This window comes from Condylostylus longicornis, unplaced genomic scaffold (assembly GCF_029603195.1).
Source record: "Condylostylus longicornis isolate FDR11 unplaced genomic scaffold, ASM2960319v2 ptg000018l, whole genome shotgun sequence".
Lineage (NCBI taxonomy): Eukaryota > Metazoa > Arthropoda > Insecta > Diptera > Dolichopodidae > Condylostylus > Condylostylus longicornis.
The window spans coordinates 11,437,254-11,452,721 of NW_026577987.1; the positions used below are offsets into that span (position 1 = coordinate 11,437,254).

At 23.3% G+C, this 15,468-nt stretch overlaps 2 protein-coding genes across 2 annotated transcripts; both read left to right on the forward strand.

Annotated features, from left to right (window-relative positions):
- The first annotated feature begins 3,566 nt into the window (after nucleotides 1-3,566).
- LOC129606518 (procathepsin L-like) lies at nucleotides 3,567-10,210 on the forward strand. Its single transcript, XM_055516868.1, has 5 exons — nucleotides 3,567-3,592; nucleotides 8,477-8,703; nucleotides 8,887-9,089; nucleotides 9,197-9,309; nucleotides 9,409-10,210. Exons 2-5 carry the CDS (start codon nucleotides 8,491-8,493, stop codon nucleotides 10,014-10,016), a joined length of 1,137 nt encoding a protein of 378 aa, XP_055372843.1. The 5' UTR covers nucleotides 3,567-3,592; nucleotides 8,477-8,490; the 3' UTR covers nucleotides 10,017-10,210.
- A 3,379-nt stretch (nucleotides 10,211-13,589) lies between these two features.
- Nucleotides 13,590-14,771, forward strand: LOC129606482 (uncharacterized). The gene is made up of 3 exons (XM_055516824.1): nucleotides 13,590-13,999; nucleotides 14,080-14,123; nucleotides 14,170-14,771. The coding sequence occupies exons 1-3, from the start codon at nucleotides 13,590-13,592 to the stop codon at nucleotides 14,769-14,771; spliced, it is 1,056 nt and encodes a 351-aa protein (XP_055372799.1).
- Nucleotides 14,772-15,468: the final 697 nt, after the last annotated feature.

Consider the following 15,468-nt stretch of genomic DNA (forward strand, 5'->3'; position numbering starts at 1 on the left):
TCTTTAAAATTTGATATTTTAACTAAATCTACTAAAACAATGATCAGTTAATTGATGCACACTGGTTTTACATTTTTCACAATATCTTACAATTTTAGGTATCTGTTTGCTACCGGAAAATTCGAATACATAGTATAAAGTTAACCTATTCTTAGAGCAAAATTTTTATTTTTCTAAGCATGTTAATTAAAAGCTTAGTCGCATCCTTAAAATTTGAAATAAATGTTGGAAGGATATTTTGATAATCTTTATCATATGCTATGATGGCACAGACCATGAAGCCTTTATCTGGAATCACCTTTTCGCTACAATTTCCAAAAGATTAAATAAATAAAAAGTATACAAATAAATGATTTAGATATTGTACCTTAATATAAATTATTAATATTTATGCAAATAAAAATAGTAATTTTTAGCAATTGATTCAAATTTAAACATAGAAATATTGTAGATTTTAAATGTTAAAATTATAGTTTATCCAAATAGGTGACCTTTTAATTTAAAGTGTTTCTTGGAATTTTTAAATATTGTAATTCCAGAAATATTTGTAGAAATTCTACATACATAAATTCTAAATTTATTTCATTAATCTGTTAAATAGTAAATCAAATTAAATAAAAAAAATTTATTTTCACTTGTTTTGATCTACAGTATATAAATTTTTACATTATTAATTTTTGCTTTAGTTTTACCCATGTAAAAGCTTTTATCTAATAAATCATATAGTTTTGTTACAAAATTTTGGATTATCAATTTTTTAATTCTTAAATTTAACATGTTGGTATAGGAAAATTTAAAAAAAAACCTAATATATGACATGTATTGCAAACTTATATACTAAATCTTAATACTAACTTATTATCTAAATTATTATTAAATTTAAACTTTTATTTGTAAATTTTTTAATTAGAAATACTATAAATACTAAGTACATCATTCACAAATTATGTTATTCGGCTTTGGCAACTTGTGTATGTTATTCGGCTTGTGTTATGTTATTCGGCTTTGGCATGTTTTATACGAAATGAGTTATTATTATATGTATTTTTGCCTAAAGTAAATCAAATTACAATTTTAACAGATTAGTGTAAATTATTCATTAGACCCCTAGTAGATATGCAATGATGCAAAATAAGATTTTTAAAATTTAATTAATTAGAACTTTATTTAAGTGTGCACATCTGAATAAATTATTGAAAATCCCCCAAACTATGTACGTATGCATATTATGTACGCTGCTTACCTGACATTATTTACACATATACTATATTAATAAATGAAATAATTTTGGAAACCAGTTATAAAAATGACAACAAAAAAAAACATCTTATCCAATTTATTTATTTATTTTTTGTATCCTCATAATTTAAAAATAATTAATCAACATTTTTATTTTATACCAAATGAATTTTTAATTTTAAATTTTTTAATGAATTCTAAATAAATTTTATATGTTAATTAATACAAAATATTTATTATATAATTAAATTATAAAGACGATTTTTTAACAGTAGCGCGACATCAGACTTAATAAGTATTATAAAACTGTATAACAGTATCAAGATTTTATGTATGAATGTGTTTGTATAAAATTATTTGTGATTTTCATCGAACCAAATAACCAATTTGAATATTATTTAAATTATTATTTTTTGATTATTGTACGCTTACAGGTAAACGTTTTTACAGGTAAATAGCATAATAAAAATATATTATTTACATTTAGTAAGAAAAAGGGGAAAAAAAAAACTATTATATAATTTACATTATTCAACAATATTTTATGAAAAAGACTAAAGTGTCTTATGGAAAAATATTTTTTTTTTTTATTTTCTTTAATACACACTCAAATTTTAATTTGTCTGTTAGAAATAATAAAAAAAATAAAAAAAAAATGTTAATTAAAAATTCAATAATCATTTAAGAAATCAGTTTTAATTGCTTTTTAAATACAAAAAATATGAAAAATGAAAAACTTGTTTTACATCGAAAAATAAATAAATAAATATACATTTTAAATATTAAAAATAAATTTAATATAAAGTTAAACAAAAACAAGAAACCTGATAATAACTCAAAGAGCCGCTTTTTTCTTAAAACAAAAAAAAAATGGTTATTTTTTAAAGAGTTATATTTGAGTTATTCTTTTTTTTTTTTGTGTTGTCGCAAATAATATTGGCATAATAATTTAAAAAAATAACAAGAATCGAATCAACCCCATTTTAATTTTCAAATTATTAATTAAGAACTTTAATATCAAAATATTTTTATTTAACAATAGGATATCACATTAGAATATGCTCATACAGGGCAGTTAATTTCGTGTAGAGGACCTATCCATGCTACATAGTGTTATATGACTTCTTAAATTAATGACATAAAAATATTAATTGATACTCGATTAACTTATGTGTATAACTAAATATAGATCAATTTTTAGAACTCATATAAAACTGGATTTTTTCGCAGAGATGATTTTTTAATTATGAATTTGTTTGGAGAACATTGTTTCCACTTTTCACGAACAACTTAAATTAGGTAGCACATTTCTACCATAGTCACAATACAAATTATGGTAAGAATGTGCCGAAGAATATAGGATGTTACGGCACGCCAACTCTACTTCTAGTTATTTTGGTTTTAGTATTGGTAAGGGCGATCTGAGCGCTTTACCTTCTAGGAATTCAAGTTATGTTTAAATGCTAAGACTTATATAACACTGGTATTGTACTCGTATCTAAACTCTTTTTTGTTTTGCTATTTTTTTTTGTTTTAATCGTAAAACTTAATTCAAAAATAATATCTAAACTAATTTCTTATATATATATATATATCTATCTGATATATATCTGATATATAATTAAAATTATAATATACATATAAAACCGTATTTCATTCATTTATTTCAGTATGGTATAGTTTCGAATTTTATTGTACTCTTTTAAAGGGAGCACGAAGGCAATTTTATAACAATATTGTATACTTTTTAATATAACAATTGTAATATTATTCTCAAAGTATAGAATGATTTTTATGAACAGAAAGCTTTTTTCGATAATTAAAATATGTTATACAAACAGGTTTTAATATTTTTATTTATCATTAAGTGCTATAATCATATATAAAGTGTCTCAATTTACTTACACTCAACTCCTTCCTTTACACGAATATAAATGTTTACACAAACTTGATCAATATACATATATACATATATATTTTAATTTAATTTTAATCTAAGATATTCAGAGCTATACATTATAAACGAAATAATATTTTTAATGTAATAAATTTATTAAAAGTATATGTGTTAATATAAATATTATGTAAATATATTGTACAAAAGTTTCATTAATAAACAATTTAAATCCATTGAATATTTTATATATATATATATTTATATTTATGTTTGCATATTATACACAAGTACGTCACTATCGGCATCTTAGTTATTAGCAATGTCATTACTAAAATATTGTCACCGTTTAAGAAGAAAAACAAAAGAAAAAAAAAATTAATTCAAATTGTATATAAACTGACCACGAAAAGCTTCAAAAACTATTTGCATACAAAATCTTTAACATTTCGGATTAAGGTTATCATTTTTTTTTATTTATTTATTTCTTAACAATTTATTAAATACTTATAATAATAATTAATAAATTTATTAAATAAAAATAATTTATATAATATCTACCTTATCAAATTCAAGGATAAAATAAAAAAATTAAAAAAGTGCCTTAATTGGTTATTTTGCTCGTATCTTAAAGTTAAAAAATATTATTAAATTAATTTAATTATTAAATTATAAAAAATACAATAAAAAATATTGAAAGAAAAAAATTAATGAAAATTCAAAAAAAAATAAATGTAATTAAAATGAAACAATGTTTTAATATTTACAACTACACACATCTGTACATAATATATACAATATAGTATAATTAGTGATTACTGAATATACATTTATATTATAGTGTATATACATAGAAATTAACAATCTATATATATTCTTAATTAATAAACCAATTACAGTTGAAATATTACATAAATTGCAATATAGTGGTGTATAATTATGACTTAATATATATATATATATATATATATGTATATAGATAAAACTAAAATTATGCAACTAAACTAGTAATTACAATTTAATAGTTCTAAACAGTGTGTTTAATCTTTTTTTTATTATTTTTTTAGTTATTATATAATTTTTAATGATGCTTTTTTTTATGTGCTTTAAAAAGTAGCATTTGTTACAAAATTTTACATAATTATTTTTTTTTCAATTACCAATGTACATATATATGTAAATGTTTTGAAATGTACTCGTATTGAAATTATAAAATTGTGTGTAAAATTCTACTTGAATTAAAATCAAATTCTTCAACTAAAAAATTTAAAAATATTCTTATATTTAATAAATATACAATATAAATATTTATTCATTTTTGTACAGTGGAAAAAAAAAATAATATTTTTTTTTTTAAATATTATCAATTATTTAATTTTGTATAGGTAGGGTTCATGATACCAGAATTCGAACACTTAATGATAGTGATTTGTAAAAGAGCATAATATTGACAAAATATGCAATATATCTAGTAAATTTCGCCAATAATCGAATACCAGTTATACCTAAATCAGAACAAAAAGTTTTCTTTTTCCGAATACTAACATTTTTTTTCAAAACTATAAAGTTAAAGTTATTATTCGTAATCCATTTAAATGATTTGAAAAATATTATAAAACACTTTAATAACAAATAAAAAACTAAAACATTAAAAATACCTGCTCCTTACAGTTTTTTTTTTGAATTAACATTCACATTCTCTTAGATGCATCTCTTGAGATGAAGGGGATATTATTCCAAAAGTTTATAATTTTCATTAAAAAAATTACTTTCATTCTATCATTTTGTAATATTCATGTTTCTTAGGTAATTAATTTAAAATTAAGGACAAAAATCAAAAAGAAATTACACATTTTCTAAAATTTAGAGTCCTGTATATTCAAACACAAAAAAAAATCAATTAATTTTATGTTATTCTAAAAAAAGACTACCAAAGAATTAATAAAGAAACTTGTTAAGAAACTTATTTTAATATAATATATTATAGAATTTGAGTAATTTACACACACATGCTTTCATTTAAATATACTATGTATATTTTTGGTAAAACATATACGGAATACGAGCTACTCTATTTTTTTAAGAAACTTTAAATACATCTAAAACCTTAATGCAAAAACATCGTATTTCATTTTGGAAGGCTTTGTTATTTCGATTTTAATGAATTTTTGAAAGAAGACAAAAAATCATCAAAGTATAACATTAAAATAATGTTATATTAGGATTATTTTATATTTTCCTTTTTTTTTCAAGTTTTTTTTATGAAAAAAAAAGTGTTCGAATAATGAAGATGTTCGAAATAATATACCATTACCCTATACCTTAACTTTTAATTGAACATATTTCCTTACTATAAGATTAATTTTTCTATAGCTTTCTAATTTTCTATAATAAATATTTCCTGGTATAATCATTGATAAAATTTGAAAAAATAAATAAAGTTGGAAAAATTTAATTACAAATTAATTTCTCATTAAGTTTGATTATAATTAATTTATAAATATACAGTAATTTTAAATGGAAATAATGTTGAAATTATTAAAATTTAGAGGCTTTCTTATTAATTCAATAAATTTGTTTAAGTAATTTTAGTATGAAACTTCTATTGTTAAATGAACTCTCCTGATATCTTCAGTTTTTCAATGGTTTTATACTCTTGAAGTTGCGAATATCATAATATTTTAAAACTGTATTAAAATTTTATGAATTTAACTAATATACATATAACATATATGACTTTTTTCTAAAATCCACATTAGTAAAACAATTTCTAAAATTTTTTAAGTGGATTTTTTTTAAATTTAATTAAAGTCTAAAAAACGCTTTCATAATCAGACATAAGATCCGTGTTGAGACGGGATACTTGCAATGAAAATTTTGAAATTTCTTTGAAATTCTCCACATTTAGGTTCCACTGTAATGGTATAACTTAAATTATATAGGTAGTATATATTATATTTTATTCACTCTTAAAATTTTGTAGAGCCCTAAAAAAAGGATATAGAAAAATAGTATTGTAAAACTGCAAAAAATGTTATAATGGTGATACTCGATTTTAATAATTCCTATTTTCTTTGCAAAAAAAAAAAACAAAATTCTGATATAAAAATGTATAAAGAGTATTAGCTAGTTCCAATAGTTTATTCCATTCTCATTCGCATTTCTCTTATATGAAATCTAAAAAAACAAAAAAATAAAAACGTTTCATTTGACTTAACGTAGCCCTTCTAAAAAATTTTCAATTTAAAATGCAATTTCTACATAACGCAGCGTTTATACTTCCAAATCGAATATTATTCATGGATTTTATTTAATAAATATATGATATGATTGGTTTTGTATATTGGGAAAAATAAAAGGGCCACCAAATTCTAATTAGAAAAAATCTATGAACAATGTTTAATTTGTAAACATTGACTTAGACAAAATATAATTACAATTCTTATTTCGTAAGTAATAAAATTTTTTTTTGCATAACATATACATATACATTAATTGCGTATATAGAAAAGAATTCCGTATTAAACACAAAAATGTATACTAAAACGTGAATTATTGCAATAAAATAGATTTAAATGTTGATTTCTATTAATTTATTATAGGATCAAAATCTAATTTCAATTACTTAATTGAACATTGCAAATTCATTATAATGCAAATTTTAATTTTACAAATATATTGATTAGTATATTTATTGCAAACAAATAATCAAAATAAAATTAAAATACATAGATGTACATATTACTTTTGAACTTTTGATTGCATTTAATTGATTAGCATTATAAAGATTATTTCAAATAATTTTAAAAAAATTCTTAAACTAATTGAATGGTTTAATATTTACATTGCCTCAGATTTTGAATTTTTGCATTTATCTATGCAAAAAAATGCAAAATATGTAGAATTACATATTTGACACAAAAATTAGCATTCTATAAGTCAAATATTATTTAAGAATGGCCGTCTTGCATTCAAATATTAAAATAACAGTTATTTATCGTTACCACGTTTATGCAAACATCCTATCAATATACATGAGTTTTTTTTTATTTTTCTAAAAATCCTAAAATAGAACTTGATTGATTTGCTTAGTTTTAACGAAGACAGTCTAATTTTTTCAAGCAATACTTTAAAGTTCCCTCACAAAGTTTTCAAATGAATATGAAAAATAAACATTTATTTTACAAATTTAATAAAGTTTCTCTTAATTTTTAAAATCAAGTTAATAAATAATTTAAATCTTAATGCATTAATTATAATAAAACGATCATTAAATCGATATGATTAGTTGCTTATAGTTTTATCTAGTTTTCCAAGTAAAATCTTAATTTTCAAATCACAAAAATTAGAAATTACTGAATTTTTTGCATTATATTATCAACAACTTAATACTCGTATATATGTTAATATCGTAGCCAAATAATTTTAATTAAATTTTTAAAAAGAAACTTTTATAAAGAAAAAACAAATTACAATCAATGGCACATTTGAATTGAAAAAAAAAATAATAAAAACTATAAGAAATTGAAAATTTTAAAAATTAACAAGTAATGAAAATTCACCAAATTTTATAGTAAATGAGGTGTAATTACATACCTTATAAGAATTAAATATGACAACGAAATTTTTGAGCTAAAAATAATTTTTTTTTATTTATTAATTGGCTACTTACTTTATAAGACCACATTGTTGTCAATGGATTAATAAAGGATTTTAATAGAAAAGAAGAATTTTGTACAATCTGAGGTCATGTTACACCAATCACTCTTTACTTTTTTTAATTAATTAATGAAAAAAATTTCCAAAGTTCTTTTACATTAAGAGTCAAAACACTAATGAATATATCTATACTAATAAAAAACGTACTTTTTCTAAAGTTAAAAAATTAAAGCAAGGCCCCAAATTTTATTTTATATTTATTTATCGTTTGGGAATTTTAGATCAATTTTTCAGCTTTCTCATTCTAGAACAGTGAAATAATTTGGGACTAGCAAATTATTAATTTTTAGTACTTTTTAAAGTAATAATAATAAATTTTTACTGGAATGAGAAAAATAATATTAAAAATTATACTAACAATACAGGGTATTTCGTGACAAAGTGCACTGCAATATACAATTTTAAAGTAGACCAAACTTTTGTATGGAGACGACGTTCACAGTTCAACAAATTCGGAATTTTGTTAAGAAACACCTTCTTTAATATTGATATTTTACAAAACTTTGCGCTTTGTTAAGAAAGAGCTTGCATAATACTGATATTTTATTGGAAAAATATTACATTACTGAAAACTGTATCAGATTTTTTATTATTTATCTAACAATACCTATATTAATATTTCAGCTCAATATATCAAAATGATGAAATCAATAGTGTTATTGATGATTTTTGGAAATGTGGCTTTTGGTCAATTTGGTGGATTTGGCGGAGGTGGACGCGGTGGTGGTGGTTTACCATTTGGCAATATAGCTAATGTTGCACAACAACCATTTAATTATTTAAGAAATTTTGTTCCAAATAATTTTGATAAATTCACAGGCATTAATGTTAAAACTTTTGCTGATTTTGTTGTAAGTATATTGTGTACATATACATATACATTTTTGTTGCTCCTTGCAAACTATTTTACTATGTACTAAATTTAATCTAACCTAGAAAAGCAACTTCTTTAGATAAAAATCCTATATTTTACTATTTAAATAAATATTTAATTTTTATAATTTTTATTTATATTTATGATTTCTGTTTGAAAGGCTCAAACTGGAAAAAAATATGCTACAGAAGCTGAAAAAACACTTCGTGAAGGAATATTTAAACAATCTTTAGAAAAAATTGATAAACATAATGCTGATTTTACAAGTGGAAAGAGCTCATATGAATTAGGTATTAATCCATTCGGTGATCTAAAATTAAATGAATTTGTTAGTGGAATGACTGGACGCAGAAAGCATACAGAGTAAGTTTTCATAAGAAATTTTGAAAAATTATTTATAAACATTACCATTTATAAATGCTTATTTCATAATGATTCCATCATTCTTGTATTTTTTTTAATAAAATAAGGAGAGGCTCAGCAACCACCCATAAAAATCAAGCTGGACCACCAGCCACAGTAGCAGTACCAGATTGTTTTGATTGGCGTGAAAAAGGTGGTGTAACTGAAGTTAAATTCCAAGGTAATTTTTAAGAACCAAACGCACACCATTACATATTATATTCTAATAAGGAAGAACTTTTTTAACAATAAATTTATACATTTCTTCTTAATTCTTAAGGTCTTGAATGTGGAGCTTGTTGGTCATTTGCTGTTACTGGAGCAATTGAAGGACATTGGTTCGCTAAAAATGGTGAATTAGTTTCATTATCAGAACAAAATTTAATTGATTGTGCTGTCGAAGATCCATACGGTAATACAGGCTGTGATGGTGGTTTCCAAGATTATGGTTTTGATTATGTATTGGATAATAGAGGTATCGCTGCTGAAACCAAATACCCATATGTAGAAGAAACTGGAAAACAATGCTTATATAATGAAACAATTAAAGCAGCTTCGATTACTGGTTATTCAATGATTGAACCTGGTAATGAAGAAAAAATGAAACAAATTATAGCAACTAAAGGTCCTTTAGCTTGTTCAGTTAATGCCGGTGAAGATAGTTTCCAATTATATAAATCTGGAATTTATGAGGATCAAAAATGTAATGAAGGTGAAGTAAATCACTCAATTTTGGTTGTCGGTTATGGTACCGAAAATGGAAGAGATTATTGGATAATTAAAAATTCATGGACCAATAAATGGGGAGAAGGTGGTTTTATGAAATTACCAAGAAATGCAAATAGTTTTTGCGGCATAGCTTCCGAATGTAGTTTCCCAATCGTTTAATACTATTACGTTGTATGCAAGTTGACTTTTTTTTACTTTATAAGTTCTTAAAATAATATTGTTTATTATTAAAATAAGAATATAAATTATGTTATAAAAAATTATTTTTTGAAAATAATTTAGTTTTTGGATGGTTTTTAAAAATCTAATCCGAAATTCATTCTCAATTTTAATAAACAACATTTTACCTTGAATATTTTATTTGTTTTTTATTTTTTACATAAACAGTAACAAGCAAGCCTATGTACAGGGTTTTAAAATGTAAGAAAATCCAATACTGAGATTTGAAATGATAACATGAATAATGAACAAATCATAATCTTTTAAAATTTATAAGAATTAAATGAAAAAAAGATAAGAAATGGACCGAAAAACAAAATTTGTTTACGCATACTGTTACATAACTTTTCATAACATGTCTTCTTAATTAATCTTATTAGATGCAATGATCGAGCACCATGGTTGATGGATACTAAGGCAATTGTAGATAACATTAATGATAACAGTAGTTTTCAAGGAGAAGAAAAAACATTTCAACACTAACTAAGGTAAAACAATAAAATAAAATTTAAAAAATTATTCTATCACGACTTTGAAACAGTCCTGGAAAAAATTTTTCCGCTTGGTCCGTGTGACTGTTAACGAAACCGCTACGCGTTTTAAAACAGAAAGCTAAAAGTTTATATACAAGTAGATCAACTATCGTATATTAGAAATTTTCTTTCGTAATGAAAAAAAATTTTACTTGTTTCCCCCAGCTCCAAAACTTTACTTTTTCAAAGTCCTAAAAAAATTTTAACTTCTAGAAGCTGAGAACAGTAGCGACTAGCTTCTTTTATCACGCAACAGCATAGTCAAATACTAAAATGACAAAATAGCCGTTGAAATTAACCATTGTCTAAAATTCATTTGTTCACGGTAATTATTTCGATGGGAAAACAATTTTCCTTCTCTATGCATTCCCAAGCTACAACTTCTTGAAATTTCAAAAAATTTGGATTTTGGCGCCTTATATTTCCGAATTTACAAGCTTTTCAAATTTCTATAAAAAACAAAAAGCTAACGGTAAATGCTATGCTACCAAAAGGTACGTAATTATTAATCTGAACTCACTTATCTAATCGTCGACTTCGAACACTATGTTAACACTTTCCTTTAAACTTTTTTTTCTCATCCTAAATGTATGCAACAATTATAAGTATTTTAATGGGTACATAAGTAAATTGATCTATTGTAACTGAATTTCAAGTATGTATTTTGCAATTGATCAAAGGAAAAATGGTAGTTTACACACCATTGATTTAGTCCGTATATATTTGATTATACCTAACGTACATTTTCTACTTTAATTTTATTCGAACCTAACAATATTTTTATTAAATAACTTTTACCAGTTTTTTTTTTTAATAAAAGGTAATATTTTCAATGTTTCTCAGTATGCAAATATGTATATCTTAATAGTTTATTCGAATTCGTAGTACTTATTACTTATGGATAAAACTTACACGAACACATTGTGCTTTTATTTTATTTTTTCCATATCCATTATATTTTGAATTTATTTCAGATTTCTTTGCAACAATTATAAAAAAATTTCCCCAACTCCTAAAATTTGGCGTATATATTTAAAAATGACAAAAACCTATAGAACACATATCTCACAAAACGAAAAATGATACATGTGACAATTAAGTACCAAACCGCTGAATTACTATTGGCATTGTTACACTATTTAATTTTGTTTTGAATGTAAAGTAGTTAAACCTATACAATTAATTAAATTCCTTTTAAGGTTTTACTAAAAAATTTTTTGAATATGTACATACAAATACAATTTATGTCAATAATTTCACATTTTATAATAAAAAACTTTATATTGCTATATATAATATATACATATATCATATCATAACGTAAAAATGTTAGGTAAGTGGGTGCAATGCCATAAACGTCTTGTAGGGGATATGATTTTATACTCGATTTCATTATGAAAGTCGTTTTGCAATAGTTTGCATTTTCGGCCATCGATGCACTTCTGTGTAAATATACATATTTGTGTAAAATTGAAAACTAGAAGTGAAACAAAACTTTTCAAACAAATATAAGTCGACCCGATATATTCAGATTTTTTCTATAATCGGTATATAATTATTTATGGAGATATCAAACGTCTATTAATTATATGAATCACTAAAGATATAGAAAAGTAACCATTAAAAATCAAAAGCAATTATGTTTCTTTTAAATACAGGTACTTGAACACCTTGTACGTATATACATAATTATGCTATACATTGTATATATTTCATTATATTATCAAAATAAGGAAAATTTTTGTATTTTAATAAAAATATATTCAAAAATTATTCAAATTCTATATGATTATCACATAGTTTGTTAATATGTACACTATTTAATTAAGAAATCAGAAAGATACCAACTTTTATGATTTGTTTACAAAGCTTTGTATTTATACTAATTTATATTAATAACCCAAATTTATATTATTAAAATCTTGTTTATCTGTTATACTAAAAAGTCTTAAAAAAAAAATATTTTGTTGTAAGTATACATATATAAGTTTTCAGTATACGTAATTTTAATGCAGTTAACACTTCATTACGGAACAGAACAATATTTTAATAACTTTTACTTTTAAGTATTTAATCACATAATTAATTGATGAAAAATTCTTAAATTACAGTAAATGTATTTGAATTATATTAGACAAAGGTTGTAAAAACAGATGAAAATACATAAATACACACAATGTAAGTATATTATTTTAATTAATATTCAATTAGCTATATATCTTAAGATATTCAAAAACGTAAATAAAATGTTATATAAAGGATTATAAAATGATTGAAAAAATATCAGATACATACATACTTACATATTTATTTAAGAATTGTGGGTAGTTCAATACGTGATGTTTCACAGATGTTTACGGAGTACGTGATATTCATATACCTTCATCTAATAATTCAAAACTTTTATGTTATTTTTTAATTTTTTCGTCTAATTCAAAATAGCATTGACCAAATATTGAGAGATATGATAACTTTTTATTTCTGTTTTATTCCAAATTACCTGAAATTATTTTGGACTGTCTAAATAAAATGAATGCTGGCATCTCTCGTGATTATTATTTTTAAGCCATTCAATTTTCAGTGGCTATAATACGGTATTACAAATACTTTTGGCAAACTTTTTGAAATTGTTTATTCTAAATATATTTCGAAAGGATGCTGAAATAAAATCAAATTCCAAATTTCCGTGAAACTCACTGAGGTTTATTGCTAAGACTTAAAAAATTAAGTCTTTTATTCTTTGCTTTTGTCTAGTTATATTGTCTGATTCCATGATAAATTTTTATCTTATTTTTTTCTTCAGAACGCTTCTTTTATATTTAAACTTCTTATACCTTATAAGTTCCTTGCTTTCGTCTCTAGAGTTTTTTAATATGCACCTATTACAGAATGTTGAATAAAATATATTAAATTAAATAAGTTTTAATTAATTAATAAAACAAAATTAATTAAAAATTAATTATTACTTGTTCTAGACGAAATGAAAATTTTTCTTACATTGTTCAACGTAATAACGTTGGTGTCGGCCACTATCGTTACAGATGCCGATTGGAAAGCTTACAAGGTAAAACATAGTATAATTTTTTTTTTATTTAGAAAATATTATGTTTTTTTAAAGGATAAATATAGAAAAAACTATTCACTAGCGGAGGAGGAGAAGTCCAAAGTTAATTATGCTAACAACAAAATTCACATAAATTTACATAATATAAGAGCAAATAATGGTCTTGTTTCATATAGACTGGAAGAAAATCAATACTCAGACATGTCAAAGACCGAATTTTTTGAAATGCTTGGTGGAAAAAATTATTCTGACACCACACCACCACCACAAAGAAAAGAAACTCCAGTTGTTTTAAAAAAATTATCAGATCCTTTTCTATCTTATAGGTAACTATTTTCAATAAAAAATGTACATACAATGTTTTGATTTTATAGAATATTTTGGTTTTGTTATTGGTGTGATAAAGAAACTGGACAAGGGATGGTGCTGGTTATGGAGTTTTGGATCAAGGTAATAATATTAAAATTAAATATAAAATTCATAGTTTTTTTTAAAGGACGAAAATGTAATGCGGCTTGGGCATTTTCTGCATTATCTGCAATAGAAGCTCATTATTTTCAAGTTGCCGAAGATCCTATGTTACCAAAACAATTATCAGTACAAAATCTTATAGATTGCGCTGGTGGCGCAAAAGCTTGTAATGGTTTACAAATACCAGAAACAGCATATGATTACATTGAGTTTCAAGGTAATATTAATACTGGAGAAAATTATAAATACACTGGAGTACAAAGTTTCTGCAAGTACGACCCAAATGATGTTGGTTTGGCAATTGGTGGCTTTCAAACAATAGATGAAAACATGGATGGAGCATTATTACAAATTGTCGCTTATGAAACACCTGTTGTTGTTGGTTTCAACCCATTTTCTTTTGAATTTATGCATTATAAATCTGGGATATTCGTTCCACCACAAAACAAAATTGATATTTACCATAAGTATTATATGACTGTCATCGGTTATGGAAGTGATAATGGTCAGGACTATTGGATATTAAAAAATTCGATGAGTAATTCTTGGGGAGAATTTGGTTATATGAGAATGATTCGAAGCAAAGAATATCCTATAACGAAATTCGCTTCATTTGCCAATGTGTAAAATATGTACATATCAATTTTTTTTTATTTTATGAAGAAGTATTAAAGTAAAAGTTTTTTAAATATTTTGTTGAAAATCATATTGTTTATTATATAATATTATTTACTTACATGCCGAACTTATTTCAACTCGCGGGTGGATGCCAGTTATCAAAAATTTTCTAAAATATGCGCCCATACATACATACTTATGAACATGGCTGTAAAGAAAAATTTTTTTTTAGAACTTAATATAAACACTCAGCGAAGGCTTCAAACTATTTTGAAACACACTGTCCACCCTTTTTGTAAATTTAATACAAAATTCTCACTTTGACAGTAGTTTTCACTGAAATTTTCAAATACAAACTGAAACTGATTACTTCTGCTGAATTCCCTTTTCTATAATATTTTTTGACATTTTATAACGTCTGCATAAAAAAAAAAGAGGAAAACGTCAACTCAACTAAAAATTTAAATGCAATTGAAATCGTAATCAAAATTTTTAGTTTAAATTTGATTTTTTCTTAAAATTTAGATAGTAAAAAAGTTTTTGTGAAGAAAATTTTGAATAATAATAAGAAAATATACAATTTTTTTAATACAGTAGATATGTAATTGCATGCGAATGTTGTCTCGTATTATTCCGTGAAAAGTATTATATCCTTATGCTTCAAAATATTAAAAGAGCTTGATTATGAAAAAAAGAGTGTACTATT

Excerpts from the sequence above, each read along its gene's own strand:
- LOC129606518 (XM_055516868.1), top strand. The coding sequence starts at position 8,491 with ATGATGAAATCAATAGTGTTATTGATGATTTTTGGAAATGTGGCTTTT. Across the intron at positions 9,090-9,196 it reads GGACGCAGAAAGCATACAGA|GAGAGGCTCAGCAACCACCC; the intron begins GTAAGTTTTCAT and ends TAATAAAATAAG. Across the intron at positions 9,310-9,408 it reads AACTGAAGTTAAATTCCAAG|GTCTTGAATGTGGAGCTTGT; the intron begins GTAATTTTTAAG and ends TTAATTCTTAAG.
- LOC129606482 (XM_055516824.1), top strand. The coding sequence starts at position 13,590 with ATGAAAATTTTTCTTACATTGTTCAACGTAATAACGTTGGTGTCGGCC. Across the intron at positions 14,000-14,079 it reads GATCCTTTTCTATCTTATAG|AAACTGGACAAGGGATGGTG; the intron begins GTAACTATTTTC and ends GGTGTGATAAAG. Across the intron at positions 14,124-14,169 it reads TTATGGAGTTTTGGATCAAG|GACGAAAATGTAATGCGGCT; the intron begins GTAATAATATTA and ends TTTTTTTTAAAG.